The 14779-nt window shown below is 38.2% G+C and overlaps 3 protein-coding genes across 3 annotated transcripts; 2 read left to right on the forward strand and 1 right to left on the reverse strand.

Moving 5' to 3' along the window:
• Positions 1–569: 569 nt before the first annotated feature.
• On the forward strand, positions 570–4449 carry LOC126800393 (probable folate-biopterin transporter 3). The gene is given in 6 exon segments (XM_050527759.1): positions 570–734; positions 737–1036; positions 2108–2368; positions 2786–2881; positions 2961–3131; positions 3240–4449. Coding segments are annotated over 6 exon segments (1485 nt in total). The 5' UTR covers positions 570–665; the 3' UTR covers positions 3828–4449.
• A 98-nt stretch (positions 4450–4547) lies between these two features.
• Positions 4548–6966, reverse strand: LOC126800395 (aspartyl protease family protein At5g10770). Its single transcript, XM_050527760.1, has 2 exons — positions 6627–6966; positions 4548–6049 (listed from the first exon to the last, which is right to left on the reverse strand). The coding sequence occupies exons 1-2, from the start codon at positions 6811–6813 to the stop codon at positions 4773–4775; spliced, it is 1464 nt and encodes a 487-aa protein (XP_050383717.1). The 5' UTR covers positions 6814–6966; the 3' UTR covers positions 4548–4772.
• Positions 6967–11049: 4083 nt separating this feature from the next.
• On the forward strand, positions 11050–14633 carry LOC126800392 (uncharacterized). Its single transcript, XM_050527758.1, has 6 exons — positions 11050–11275; positions 11355–11603; positions 11715–11888; positions 12005–12111; positions 12891–13213; positions 13732–14633. The coding sequence occupies exons 1-6, from the start codon at positions 11189–11191 to the stop codon at positions 14286–14288; spliced, it is 1497 nt and encodes a 498-aa protein (XP_050383715.1). The 5' UTR covers positions 11050–11188; the 3' UTR covers positions 14289–14633.
• The last annotated feature ends 146 nt before the right edge of the window (positions 14634–14779 follow it).

The raw sequence follows: 14779 nt of genomic DNA on the forward strand, positions 1-14779 counted from the left end.
GAAGCTTCCGACCTTCGATCGTCTCTCCTTCATTGGAGAGGGAGAAACACATGGCAGCAAAGACTTTGGGGAACTTATCAGTGACAATTGTAACGTCGAGTCGCTGATTGTGCAGGAGTGTGGCAACTGACGTCAGCGGTGCTGGAATATTAGGAGGTGGTGTTGTATTGAGGTCTTTTTTTATTGGGGTCTTCGATGTAATTGTTGGAAAATAAGGAGGTAGGAATCTTAGGGAGTTGCGAAACATAATTAAGGGGGCGTTTGGCAAAATTTTGCATGTTGCTACAAATTTGTAGAATGAGCTCTTCTCTCTCTTTTTTTATTTTTTTTATTTTTTTTATTTTGAAAAATGGGACGCAGAATCTATTAAAGTGAAAAAAACCTAATATTTTGCAAAATATCTATTTTTTTCTAAAATATTAGAACGGTTGGAGATACTCTTATAAATTTTAATTTTTTTTCATGTATTTATCCCTGCATTGACCATTACAAAGAGAGATTCAAAGTCAAAGTCAACTAAACTAATCACAACTTCGGATGCAAGGACATTGCACAGCTTTAACTTCAAATCAAAGTCCTCTTCTATCTCTCAATACATTTTGCACCCAACTCTACCAACTGGGTTGTCTTCTGTTTCTGTCACTATCTGCAGGAACACTAGAGCCATGGAAATGGATGCAGACTCTCAGGAAAGAGAAGCACTCCACCATGAAGGCCAGAACAAAAAGGAGAAATCTTCAGTGTAGGGTCTCTCTGGGATTTGCTATGGAGTCCTATAAATTGGGTCAAAATGCTCAGTAGTGAGTTGCATTGGAGCTTTGTGGTCAGCGTGATTATTGTGTATGGAATCAGTCAGGGTCTCAGTATGGGATTGAGTAGAGTTAGCATACAGTATTACTTGAAAGATGAGCAGAAAGTGCAGCCCTCTGAGGCCCAAGTTTATTTGGGGATCATTCAAATTCCATGGCTTTGGGGTCTTTTCACTGATGCTCTTCCTATTCTTGGGTACCGCAGAAAGCCTTACTTTGTTTTTGCTGGGAAATAATCGTAACTCAGTTAATTTCAGATGCTGTCTTTTGTTTTCTTATTTGCTTGCTTATTTGTTATGTTATTTGTAGGTTAGATAACTAGATTCTGTGAATATATATATATATATATATATATATATATTTTGTTGAATATTATAGGAAGTGACTTATCTGGGATAGAAAAAAAAAAGGTTCAAAAAATCATGTTGAAAATTTTCTGCTTTTAGAGTTTCAATTTATGTTACAGCTTTGTAGCTGGTTCTTCTGAAGGTCGTACTTAATTAGCTGTGGAAGATAAAAAAATATGGGGACTAGCACATAATTGTAAATCTCGGATAAATTTGAATATCAGGATAGCTTAAGGTAAATGCTTCATCTTATGGGAGATGATTGCTCACTGTGTGCTTCCAAGATATAATCTTTTGTCTTTATATGTGAAGCTGTTTAGTTAAAACCTCAATGACCTAACTTGTTGGCTATTGAATTTGATGTGACCATCAACAGGAAAGCAGCAGAGCAGCAGAGTGATAAGAGTTGGTAGGATTAAAGTTTGCACAATGAATAGGGTTTAACTTCCATATCTATGTACAAAAGCTAAGCACATATAGTAGTGTTTCTGTTTGTTTGGAAGTAGAAGAGTCTTTTTGTTCCTCAATAAGTAGCACCGATTTTGTGTATTCCTTGACCTTAGGCTATAGTAGTTTTCCTCTTAATGAACCCTTTTATTATAAATGTGCAAATTATCACTATATTAGTGATTTTCTTGTGTATAAGTATATTTTAGGTATCCTATTGCTGCATATAGTTAACTTGAATCAAATAAAATAGTTGTCAAGTAACAATTCATGTTATTCAGCGCTTAGTGAAGATGTGCATGACTGAAGTATACCAACGGTGTAGGTTTTGTGTGAGCGCTCAATTGTTCCTAAAGGAAACCAACAATTTTGCATGGTAATAAGATCAGTTTCAATCTTTGGGTAGTGATAACTGATTTATACAGAAACTCCTGAGATTTATGGCTTATTTACCAGAAGACGTTTCCCTTCTTTTGCTTTATTTTTTCTTTCCTTCTCTTTCCAGGTGTAATTGGGGTTGTGTCCATGCTTGTGCTATCACTGGACAAGAAATTAGATCTCACATTGTCCCTGTTGTCCCTCATGGTGGGGAGTGCTGGAGTAACAATAGCAGATGTGACAATTGATGCTTGTGTTACAGAAAACAGTATTAGTCACCCATCCCTTGCTGGCGATATGCAAAGCTTATGTGGATTGAACTCTTCAATTGGGGCACTGGTGGGATTCTCAATTAGTGGATTTTTTGTTCACCTTCTAGGGCCTAAGGTTTGCTTCTGCTCAAGTTCCTTTACATCGTATTATGTTGTAACATGCAATATAATTTTGCACATCAGGGTAATTTTTGGCTTCTCCAAGTCTTAATATGGTTAGATGGTGCAAGGGAAATTTGATTCCCTAGCGTTCAATGATTATCACTCCCTTTGTCTGCAATCAAATGATGAGATTCAGTGATAGTTCTCAACCTTAAAAACTCTGATTCAAACATTTAATATTTGTGATCTACGGGATACATTTCAGTTGTAAAATTTCGTGCGAGCGTCAATTAGATTGAACATATTCACTCTCATTATAGATTAACTGTAAAGTTTGGAGCAGATTATCACTGGGATAAGCAGTTTTGGAGCACCTTTTTTGTTAAGTTAAAATTCTGTTTTAACATGACCAAGTACGGTACTTCTACAGGGTGTGTTTGGGTTGCTCAGCATTCCTCCGGCTCTAGTCAATTTTGTAGGGATGATGCTTAGAGAATCCCATTTCCACAACTTTTCTCATAGACGGGTGAGATCTGGTTACATCTTATAATATAGCTTTCTTAACTCCGGCTTTATGTTGTGCTCTCACCTATCTTTTGATTCAGGTCAGTGAAATGTTTGCGGATTCTGGAAAGGTTATGTGGACGACTCTAAAATGCAGCCGTGTATGGAGGCGTTGTTTGTACATGTATCTGTCACTTGCTTTGAGCTTGAGTGTCCGTGAAGGAATGTTTTACTGGTACACAGATGTAAAGGGAGGGCCATCTTTCTCAAAGGTACCATTGATTATATCTATAAACAGAATTTCATGCTGCCAACTTGCTGCATTTGGATCCGTTTGTAAGTTTTGTGGTCTGATGTTCCTAAAAACATATATTTTGCAGGAGGTTGTTGGGTCTATATACTCTGTTGGTGCTCTTGGCTCCCTTCTAGGGGTCCTCCTCTACCAAAACATTCTGAGAAATTGCCCTTTCCGTGATGTGCTATTCTGGGCTCAGTTACTCTATGGTCTATCAGGATTGTTAGACTTGGTGTTTGTGTTGCGCATAAATTTGAAATTTGGTTTACCAGACTATCTTTTTGTTGTGATTGATGAGGCAGTTACTCATATGATTGGGCGTCTTAAGTGGATGCCTCTCCTTGTACTTAGTTTGAAACTCTGCCCTGCTGGTATAGAAGGCACTTTCTTTGCTCTGCTCATGTCCATTGATCATGTTGGCATTCTTACATCTACTTGGGTTGGAGGCCTCTTACTCCACATCTTGAATATCACACGGACACAGTTTGATAATCTTTGGATTGCCATTTTGATACGGAGCATATTGAGAATTTTACCAATTGCACTACTTTTCTTAATACCTCGAGCTGATCCAAATTCCTCCATTCTTCCATCTGAGATGTTGAGGACCAAAAAAGGTGATGATCTTGAGTCTGAAAATCTTGAAATGGCCTCCCTTGTCAATGCTACCTGACCAGAGCGAAGGAAGTATACGATTTCGATTTGAAGAAAGATTAACATATAGTGAATAGTGACTGTTGTCCATACTGGAGATAAAGATTCAAATACCAGAACTACCTCCCTGACAGGTGGCCATATAAAATTCCACCAAATTAGTAAGGGACATGATTATTGCCACAGTCAAGAACGCAGGTTTACAAGCTTCTTTGGTCACTTATAGTTTGTTATTGTCTTACAGTTACGAGAAGGTAGCTGGAGAAGCTTGACGGTTTGAGGTCCCTCATCCTTGAGTTTTTTTAGTACATTTTAAATTGGAAATCTTATATGTTCAGACGTCTTGATATCTCCAATTTGACCTGCTTTCAGTAGCAATATAAGCTGTTCAAAGGAGTTGAATACAATATACACAGACCATACTTTATTGCCCTTACAATATCGAGGACCAGTGGCTTCGCACCAGAAACTCCACGGTGATGACAGAACTTATTTTTCTTTTCCTTAGTGTTCTAATATTCTCGCAAAACCTGTTCATTATTAGTTATTGAACCTTTGCTGGTAGTATCTACCCTAGTCTATAACACGAGAAACAATTCGTCTTTTGTGTAAGAAATGAGTTTCCACTATATGAAGAAACAGGCAGAGAATAAGTATGTGAACCTTTTGTGGTAACATTAGTCGCTCAAAGACTCAAAGTATTAGTTACATCAGACAGATTATACAGAAAAATAATATATAGCTCTTGATAGTATCTTTATTACACACAAGGGCACTCATACATCACAAATAGCATTCATATATTCTATACCATATCCCCATTGTAACATCAACTATTTATACAATATAGGAACTAAGACTATTGCCTGAAGATTTGTTGCCAACAGGTTGGTTGGCTTTACTTCTGAAGAATATATATGCATAAACAAACCTATAGGAAGTATATCATCGTAAACCTGCAACTCTACATGAAGCTGCATGATTCTTCTGCGAATCCCAGCTTAGAGTCTTTAGTATTGTATACAACCCTTTGGTTTCTCTGCTGATAATTCCCAATAATAGCCACCTCATCTTCATAGGAAAGACTTGCAAGTGCCAAACAGATCTGTGATGCATCGGTCTTCACCAGATAGAAAATTCCGTTTACATCAACAGTCAGCTCTGCATCTCCCTCAAAGTGCATTTTCATTGTAGGAATGTTAACTTCTTGATATGAACTAAGGTTGAAACAAGTGTCCAAAATTGAAAACTCCGGTGCTGGAGGGTATCCGGAAAACTGCTTTAGAAACTCTTCCTTAACAGCCTTGTAAACTGAAGGAGGCAGTCTTGAAATAACAGTCCCAGAATCGATCAGAATCCCACCACTTGCAAAATTAGGAACATGTAATGCCACTCCCCCAATACTTATACCAGTGAGGTTAAGGAAATAGAAGGTGGATAGCTGTGGATTTGCAATCATTCTAGTGTAAGAAATAGGAGTTGAATTCTTGTAGATTGAAGAATCCCCACCCATAATTAATGAACCAGAAGCTGCAGCTTCTGTTGAAGGTAGGCAGTAAGAGAAAACTCCACCAAATAAGCTAGATGTTTGAGTAACCACTGAGAGACCATCACTCCTTCCCAAACCCATCAAACCGGAAGCTCCCCCAAACAGACCTTTATTGTTTCTGCCACAACCAAACACAAAATTTTCCACAGGTGTAGTTCCAAGATTGAGATGGTCTCGAGCAAGCTCACCCCGAGTGTAGGAGCCATCACCATAGTTCACAACATAGTTACAGGTCTGAGGATTGCTCCCACAAACTCCTGAATTCCCAGTTGCAAACTGGAGAGCTTGACAATCTGTTGAGTTGCACAAAACTGATCGGTATGATTTAGACTGAGATGGGTTAAAGAGAGGTTCTTGTTGATTGTAACACAATTTACAAGGTTGGCATTGAACCCAAGTCAAGTCACTGCCTGTGTCTACAATCACTGTCATATTTCTACCACCCAATTCCACAGTTACAATGTAGTTAAGTGTTTCTAGCCTTACGCCAGAAGTTAATGGAATTTGAGCTTCTGATACATATTTGGTAGTAATGCCAGAAATCCTATTTCGGAATTGGGATTGCAGAAACCGAACATGTAGATCATCCATCATTAAACGTTTCTGTTGCTTTTTGTTCCAGTCTGCAACCTTTCCAGCTGAGCAATAATCTCTGTGTTTTATTTCCAGTATAGTTGCACCTTTTTCCCTTCCTATAAAGAATATAAATGAAAGCATCCAATTTAAATTTAACTCGGGAAAAACTGTGAAGCTGAAGAAGGGGTAGGCCAACAGATTGTTCGCAATAAGTCTATATTATATCTTCACGTTTATATTCAATGGCCCATAACAGTGTCATGTACCCAGAGATCTCTTCCAAGATTTTACAGTTCGATATTGATTGTTAATTAGACTAATGAGGCCATAAAGCACATATAAAGGCCAACAACTTCAAAATTATTCCAGCGTAGATATGTACAAAAAGTAAAGCCAAGATAGACTATCCAATCAAAAACAGTTGAATGTCCTTCCTGGCAAGCAAACTCCCACAGGGAGAGAGAGAGAGACATAGAGATAGCCACTGGTAGTTCTTTCATAGATGCAGAGAACTACAAGTTCTTTAGATCATAATTAAGAAAATAAAGAAGGATCTTGCGCAAGTGTATAACAATCCCAAAGTGGAAGGAATATACAAAAGAAAGTAAGAAAACCTATATGCGGTCGGTATTAGAATTGCATGATTAGTACTTATCATAAGCTAGTTCCTTTTGCTATACAAGAAACACTTACTTGGTTTCTGGGAGATGCAAGCACTAGTTCTGGTCGTTCCAGTTCCACCATGCTGCTGCGAACGAAACTCTTGCAGGTCGAGCACCTTGTTCTTTTCTCTAAAACCCTGAACCCCATTTCCATGGGCATCGAGGCAAACAAGAAACAGAAACAGAAGGAACTGCAGAAGAGGTTTGGCATCGGCCATTGTAGTTTAGGATGATGAATATAGGAATTGTGGTGGTGCAGATCAAAACTGGAAGGAAGGCAAATTATATGGTTGAGTTTGTGAGGAAGAGGGAGAGAGTGGGAGAGATTCTTAGGGGTTGGAGTTTGGCAAGAGAACAAAAGAGGAAGGGCTGGCTTTTAGGACCCCAGTGGTGCATGAGAATTATTGGAGTTTCACGTGCATATAATTTCTGGTTAGAAAGAAAGAAAAACAAGTCCTAGTGGTGCTGTACCTGTATTTATTTGATTAAAGAGAGAAAAAAATGATGCATAGTTAAGAGCTTTGTCACATTACAAATAATATCGTTGGTTCACACTCAACTTTCCATGATAAGGACTCTGCTAGCTCTTCACGGATTTGATAAAACCATTGTGACAAACTTACACACCAAACTATGGCAAAGGTTAGGGTGTGCATGCATTTTTCCGGCCTAAACTTTCTTTTGGTTTCGAATACTATATGAAGCTTCTTATAAATTCAGTGTAACGGTGCAGTCTTAGTTATTGATCATAACCATCTACATATGATCGAGCTCAACCATGGAGTAATTATTATGTGTACCCACCACACCACGTGGCACTGCCATATGGTGTACCCAACCAATCATATTACGACATGATATAATTAATATGCACGCGATGAAAATGATAAAAGTTTATTTACATATAAGAACCAATCAGAAATAATCACAGTAAAAAATGGACCAATAACATTAAAGGGATACGCTACGTGAGATATATGGCGGGTATATATAATAATTTCTCCGATGCATCTATCTTTCTAATCGTATATATCCACTATTATGTATAAAACCTATCCATATTACCGGTTAGGTTAGATAAACTTTTGCTCATAAGATGAGCTTAGGTACATATAGAGTACGTACAAGTAAAACATATAACCCTATTCCGCCTTGCAAACTAATAAAATATTCAGAGAAAAACAATTCTTGACTATATATAAGTACTTCGAACCAAATTAGAGATGCAGAATGCATATGCCTTATTCTCGAACGTGATTATGAAATGAGCTGGCTAATTAGCAACAACAACAACAAGATACATCAATCAAACTGAAGGAGGAAGCATTATGCCCCTCACCAGCTAGTGAAGGCGTTTCCCACTTGCGCAATTTGGAATTCAACATAATTTGTGGTACTAGAAGCACTGATGCAGTGATAGTGGTAGGCACCATGCCTCATCTACGTACCTTCAATTTTAACTCATGCATATGGCAAATTACTAAGGCTAAGCTCTTATATGATTTTAGTGGCAGCCGAAGGCTACAACTCGATCGATCGTATCCCAAATGTCCAAGAATTTGTGTATTGTCATGCATCTGAATTCCTTCCCCTTCCTGAATGTTGATTTTCAAACAATTTTCACTGTTGAGCATTCTTGGGGAGCAAAAGCAACGTTAATACTTAATTAATTATAAAGGATCGATATATCATATATGGTATCGTTTAGGGTGAACCTGCTAGGAACACAAGAATTAGCAGACCGATAATTCAATCGAAGTAATACATGCAATATATGTACGTGAATTGATATTAATAATAATAATAATATAATTTGTCATATAAGGGAAGAAGCGGCATGCTCAAATGAGTACATGGAAAGTATGCAGTTCTTTCTTTGAATATATCAGAAATTCAAAATGCATTACCTTATTTCTACTACTATAAAACACACCCTTCAAAAATCATTAAATTATGTTTTGTCCAAAATACCATTTTTATTAACCACAATTATATAAAGAGATTGTGTTAAAAAAATTAAAATGGAAAAACTTTCAAAAAATAAAATAGAACATACAACGAAAAATTAAGTATGTTTTTGTCATATTTACACAATAATCCGTGCGATAAATTAACACGTGCATCGTACGGGTACGAGTCTATTACTGAAATTAAATGTTCATACAGTCAAAAGAAATATATATTTCAACTGAAAAACGTATACGTACTGTGAGGTCATGGAAATTATATGTTGCAATTTCTGATGATTGAGGAGTTAATTATACTACTAAAAATTATTAGCGCTTATAGGTAACAATCGAAGGAAACTAGCTATTACGTACCAATCTTCTCGAAGGAAAAATTTCGGCTTTGCAATATTGCATCTGGTTGATTGAAAATTCATCATCCATCGTCCTATTTATCTAAAACGTAACATCAAATTATATTCCATCAATTTTAATATCTATGATTTTCTTCAGCGCAGAAGCATTGGTATATATTGTTGTTGCCTAGTTCATCTGTCTCTCTCATAGTAAAAAAAATAAAAAAAATCCATCAGAGCCGACTCAAGCCAATAATTAATGTTCTCAGTTCTCAACAGGGTCTTTATTTCAAAACTTACAATTTCTGCCTTAATAGGTAATAACATCACTTGGGGATCGAAAGTTAAGTTGTCGAGAATGAAACTGTCTTGGAATAAATGTTAATGCGCTCTTTTGAGGTTCACAGGACTAAGAGGAGCATCAACTAGTGGATTCTGGAGATCAAGTTCACCATAATAAAAATCTTAAATGACTTGCTTAATCGGTATACGCAGCTTCACCAGGGTTGGTCTTTATATAATTAACATTCCGCTAGCTATGGCTCATCTGGTGTAACCCAGGGCCTTTCTGGTCCGGGCATCTATGCATGGGATGTTTTGAATTGTCAACGTCGCTTAGCATACCCACCTGGAAATCCCAAGCTGCTCGTGCCAACTCCTACATTTCCTGATAAACCAGTGTGTGTTCTTTCTCTCATCAATTGATTAAGTGTGTTCTGTTTTCACAATTTACATGTATCAACTGATCATGCAGTGTCGCAACTTGCAAGTGTAACCAACAGACCAAGTATGTACTGGGCTTCTGCTTTAAATTTGGGCCAGCAAAACCAACAATTCATTAGTGATTATTTTTGTTGTAATCTTTTTTGCTCAGTGTTTCTTTGTTTAAAAAAAAAACAACATAAAGAAATATATTGCAAATTCAATGGCCAAAAAGACATTTACATCCCGGTATCATTTTATCTAATGACATCAATTTCTATTTTATAAGTGAGAAGTTGTGAATTCTACTTAGAACATACTCTTTATGATATTTGAGTTCTTTGTTCAATTAAAAAAAAGACATTTACCTCGGTTGTTTTACAGCATCATAATCATATTCTTATGGCAGCAAGACATTCATAAATTAATTTTGAATTATTTTCATAAAAACTCCGACATCCCTCGGCAACTTGGCTCTCGCATTACTGATACATGTTTCTTGTTTCTTAATTACCAATCAATCATCTTCTGTCATGTATTCCATGAAGCTAATTATATATTGCAGATAAGATTGCTTTAGTTGGGCATGTTTCCGTTTAACTTGGGATTAGGTTCTTGTATTTACCTCTTTATGTGTCCCCGTCTTCTTTTTGGATCCACTTGTATTCTATTACTTTTGCATTACCCCAAAAAAAAAATCCGATTTAAACATTTACCCCTAGGTAGTTGTTAATGCAATTTAATGTATGAGCAGAGCCAACTTTAAGGTCATACAAATGATACAATCGTACAATGTCATGAAGAGTGAAAGACATGTATCTGACTAATCTAAAATTTACATTGAATCATTACCAAGTAAAATAAGAAAACAAGAACAAAGAGATGGGGATGAAAGACCGGCCACACCATCAACTAAACAATAAGGTTTCCTAGTCACTCTCTTATTCTTACACTAGCTTTTCTACCAGCCCGTTGGTGAAATTTCATCAGAATATCCTCTTGTCGTTTCATCAAATACAAAAGCAAAATATCCACGACCCATTTCTGATTTTTCTAAATTATCCACTACCCAAAAAAAAAAGAAGAAGGAAAAATAGGTCACAACCTTATCCAAATCTCCACGTCAACAGACCCGCTGGATCCAAAGTCTTACGCGTCAAATAACGCCACCCGCCCTTCTCTCACCCAGAACCTTCTCCCCTCGGGACCCACCCTCCCACCCACCCACCCATATCTAATTATCCAAAAACCACCCCTCGTGCTTCCCACGTGACCCTAACGCGACAAAACCAGCCGACTCGAACTCTTCGTCCCGCCGTCTGCGGTACAGAAAAAACCACTCAAATCCCACGTGTCGTGATCACGTGCAGAGGTGCGGTCCTCGGAGTTCGATTCACCTCTGTTCTCTTCTTCTCTTATATAAAGGAGAGGAACGGACCCAATCGGGGGTTGTTTTCGTTGACGGATATTTCGTACGGTTCGGAAGAACTCGCTGAGTCAACTCGGTGTGCTGAGTATTTGCTGAGTTTGGAAGGAAGGCTTTGGTGAGTTGTGATTCGTTATTCGACTTGGACGATATAATTCTCCGCATGACTACGAGGAAGGTGACGGTGAAGCTCGACGTCGACGACGCTCCGGCTCACAAACGGCCCACACTCGGGTCGTCGTCTCCGCTGGTAATTGTTTTTCATTTCCAGATTCAACTTGATCAAAAAAACGCAGTCGTTTTATGATTTTAATTTGCGGTTTGTGCAGCGAGGAGGTGACACGTTGGCGGCCGCGGCGTTGGGGTATGATCCGCTGGAGGAGCCGAGCCCGCTGGGTTTGCAGCTGAGGAAGAGTCCGTCGCTGTTGGATTTGATACAGATGAGGCTGACTCAGCAGAAGGCTGTGAAATTAGGCAAGAAGAGTCACAAGGGAGCTGCCGCTGCTGGTTCTGGTGCAACTGATAAGCTCAAGGCCATGAACTTCCCGGCTTCGCTGTTGAAAATTGGAGCATGGGAGGTATGTGTGTATGACGCTCAATTTTTGTTATGTTTTCTTTGTTTCGGTAATTTTAATTTGTATGTTGGTTGGATGATGAAGTCATGAAAGTGATTGTTTTTTTGGTTGCAGTATAAGTCGAAGCACGAAGGGGATTTAGTGGCGAAATGTTATTTTGCAAAGCATAAGCTGGTGTGGGAGGTTCTTGATGGGAGTCTGAAGAACAAGATGGAAATTCAGTGGTCAGATGTTGTGGCTATCAAGGCTCACTATCCGGATGATGGACCGGCCACTTTGGATGTTGTGGTAATATACTCGTTCGCGTTAGTGTTGTTTCTATATTAAGTTGAACTCTTAGTGGTCTTGCTCTGCATTTGCATGATATATATTTGAATGACAGATTGTAATCTTTGTTGGTGCAGCTTGCTAGACCGCCTCTATTCTTTAGGGAGACTAATCCGCAACCTAGGAAACATACCTTGTGGCAGGCGACAACAGATTTTACTGATGGACAAGCCAGCATAAACAGGTTATTTACTTAACCTTGTTATGGATTCCCTTCATATGGTTTATCGTGATGTTGTTAGGGAACAGTTTTAACTCACGACACATATTCGTACCGAACACCAGTGGTGTGAGGCATCGCCTAGGTATGTCATCAGTTTAATATTGAGAAATTATTAAAGAAGTTATACATTAACTACTTGCCTGCTATAAGGATGAAATGAAATCAAAAAATCTTTTTATGCTCGAAATGAGACGGCAAAAGAATCTCCTGGCTGGTCCTCTTACTGTAAAACACTTTTTAGATGTTTGGCTATATCTTGGAAACCGTAACGGATATGCCAATATACGGTTAATATCTTTACATGTTGGAACCCTTTTAACGCCTGTTTGTGCAAGGTTCTACAATCCACATCCAATATTATTCACTAGACGTTTATTGGTATCAAATGGTTACATTTGTTAAAAAGGTGTTAGTTTTGATCAAACATAGGTGTGTGAAAACTATATGCTACAAAAATTGTTGTTTTAAGAACTAGGGAAAAAAACAATAGAAAAGCTGCATGCTACTTACAGGTAGGCAAGTGCAAGTGTATATAGATTGAATATCGGCATGGTGTCATGGTCCAAATATTGCTAACTTACATGTTTTTTAAAAGCTACCTTCTGTAGGCTTACTAGTTATTCCCAGAAAAGTTACTGAGAGATGGTCTAGCCATTGAAACTCATTATGCTTCATGTTGCTATTTTTTCTTCTTTATATTCAAAACATGTATTCTGATTTGGTCTTTTATTCTGTTATAGGCGACACTTCCTGCAGTGTCCGCACGGCTTGCTTTTTGGCAAGCATTTTGAAAAACTTATTCAATGTGATCCTCGTCTCAACTTTTTGAGCCAACAGCCAGAAATTGTCTTAGAATCTCCTTTCTTTGAAGCCAGAGTTTCAGGAACAAGCGACACTGATGAATATAGACATCAATTTAATTCCAAGCATGAAGATAGATCCATATTTGGGTTGCAGGGGTCTTCATCACCTTCTGGAACTCATTCATCCTCATCTAAAAATGAAGACTTTGCTGGTAAAGCTCCTGAAAGTTATTCCAGGGAGGTTTCTTCAACTATCTCAGGTACCTGTGCAGGCCTTGAATTTCTGTTTATTACCAGAAATTACTATACATCATTCTTCATACTAGAGCTCTGACTACATGCTAATTGAGCCTTCATCTTGCCAGGGTAATCCTATTAGTCATATGGTCACATATAGTTTAGTGAAAGATCATTTTATGGAGTCAAATTGTGTTCGTCTTATTTCATGATTTGTCCTTAAGACGTCTATTACTGCCAGTCAGTGGTGTCTGACAGGAGCTGGTATGGATGTGAGACCGTAACTGGTGGGATTAATTTTTTTTTTTGGGATAACTCTTTTTAGACCCCATAATTTTAGGGGATACGTCCGACATTATTATTAGTGAGTGGACTTTTGCATATGTATCTATTTCATGTTATATAGGATAATAAAGCTGATGTTCTTCCATACTAAAAGCTATGGAGCCTGGAATTTTATTTGATCTCTGATATTTGGTATAAATTGTGGACGTTGCATCGCTTCTGTTCTGGATCTAATTTGTCTCTTCTATCTATACAGTATTGGACACACATGCAATTGCAGAGAAGGGTAATTTTGGAGCTGGAATTTCAAAGATGCCAGGCAATTTTGATCAAATCAAAGTTCCAGGACTTCGCTCATCAATGTCAGTGAGCGACTTCGTTAGCCACATTGGACATTGCATCACTGAAAAGATGGCTGGTACTCCCATGGCCGGCAAGGATCAACCTAGCAGTGACATTCTAGAGGACATTACACAATACTTGTTTAATGACTCGCAATTCACCTTACCATCTGATGAGCAGTTCCTTATGTCAAGGGTCAACTCCCTTTGTTGCCTTCTGCAGAAGGATCCTTCTACTGTACAAAACTTGCATGCCAGGAGTGATGGTGGGAGGATGGCCGAAACTAACTCTCCTTCCGCATCAAACTATCAGAGCAAGATTGCAGAAGGATTTGTTACACCCAAGATTGAGAGCACCGATGTAGCGGACAATGAACAACCAGGAATCCCGAGAAGGGATTCATTTGGGGAGTTTCTTCTTAATATGCCTAGGATAGCTTCTCTTCCTCAATTTCTTTATAATCTCTCATAAGATAATGAGAATCAGAGGCTCAGAGCTACATAGTTTCACCTACCATCCAAAACTACATTTTGTAAATAAAGCGTAGAGATCAGGCTGTAGTCTACCGTCTGTGAATACAGTAGCTGGCATATGTAAATACAGTAGTTAAGAGGTGGTTACTCAAACGCTGGCGGCTTAGGGATTTGGAGATGTATGTTGATGAAGAGTCCTCGCAGTCGATTGAGCTGATAAGCCTGTTCTCTGTGGTACGTTGTGTTCTACCCGTGTATACTATAGAATAAATTTGAGAGCCGAGGACTACCCAAGATTATTACCTTTTCAAAAAGTGAATAGCAGGATGATGTTTGCTTTGTTTAGATGTTGCTGTTACTAGCTTGGGATGATGAGTTTTAATCATTGAAGGGGTTGTATTGCACGTGAAGGAAATGAACCTCTCTTTTAACTTATCCAAAAACTATCCAATATTTATGCATATTTATGCTTGATGTATTCTCGCAAGT

This window comes from Argentina anserina, chromosome 6 (assembly GCF_933775445.1).
Source record: "Argentina anserina chromosome 6, drPotAnse1.1, whole genome shotgun sequence".
Lineage (NCBI taxonomy): Eukaryota > Viridiplantae > Streptophyta > Magnoliopsida > Rosales > Rosaceae > Argentina > Argentina anserina.

Coding starts and splice junctions, on each gene's coding strand:
- LOC126800395 (XM_050527760.1), bottom strand. CDS start 6,813: ATGGCCGATGCCAAACCTCTTCTGCAGTTCCTTCTGTTTCTGTTTCTT. Junction 6,050..6,626: donor TTGCATCTCCCAGAAACCAA/GTAAGTGTTTCT, acceptor TATTCTTTATAG/GAAGGGAAAAAGGTGCAACT.
- LOC126800392 (XM_050527758.1), top strand. CDS start 11,189: ATGACTACGAGGAAGGTGACGGTGAAGCTCGACGTCGACGACGCTCCG. Junction 11,889..12,004: donor CGGCCACTTTGGATGTTGTG/GTAATATACTCG, acceptor TTGTTGGTGCAG/CTTGCTAGACCGCCTCTATT. Junction 12,112..12,890: donor GGACAAGCCAGCATAAACAG/GTTATTTACTTA, acceptor ATTCTGTTATAG/GCGACACTTCCTGCAGTGTC.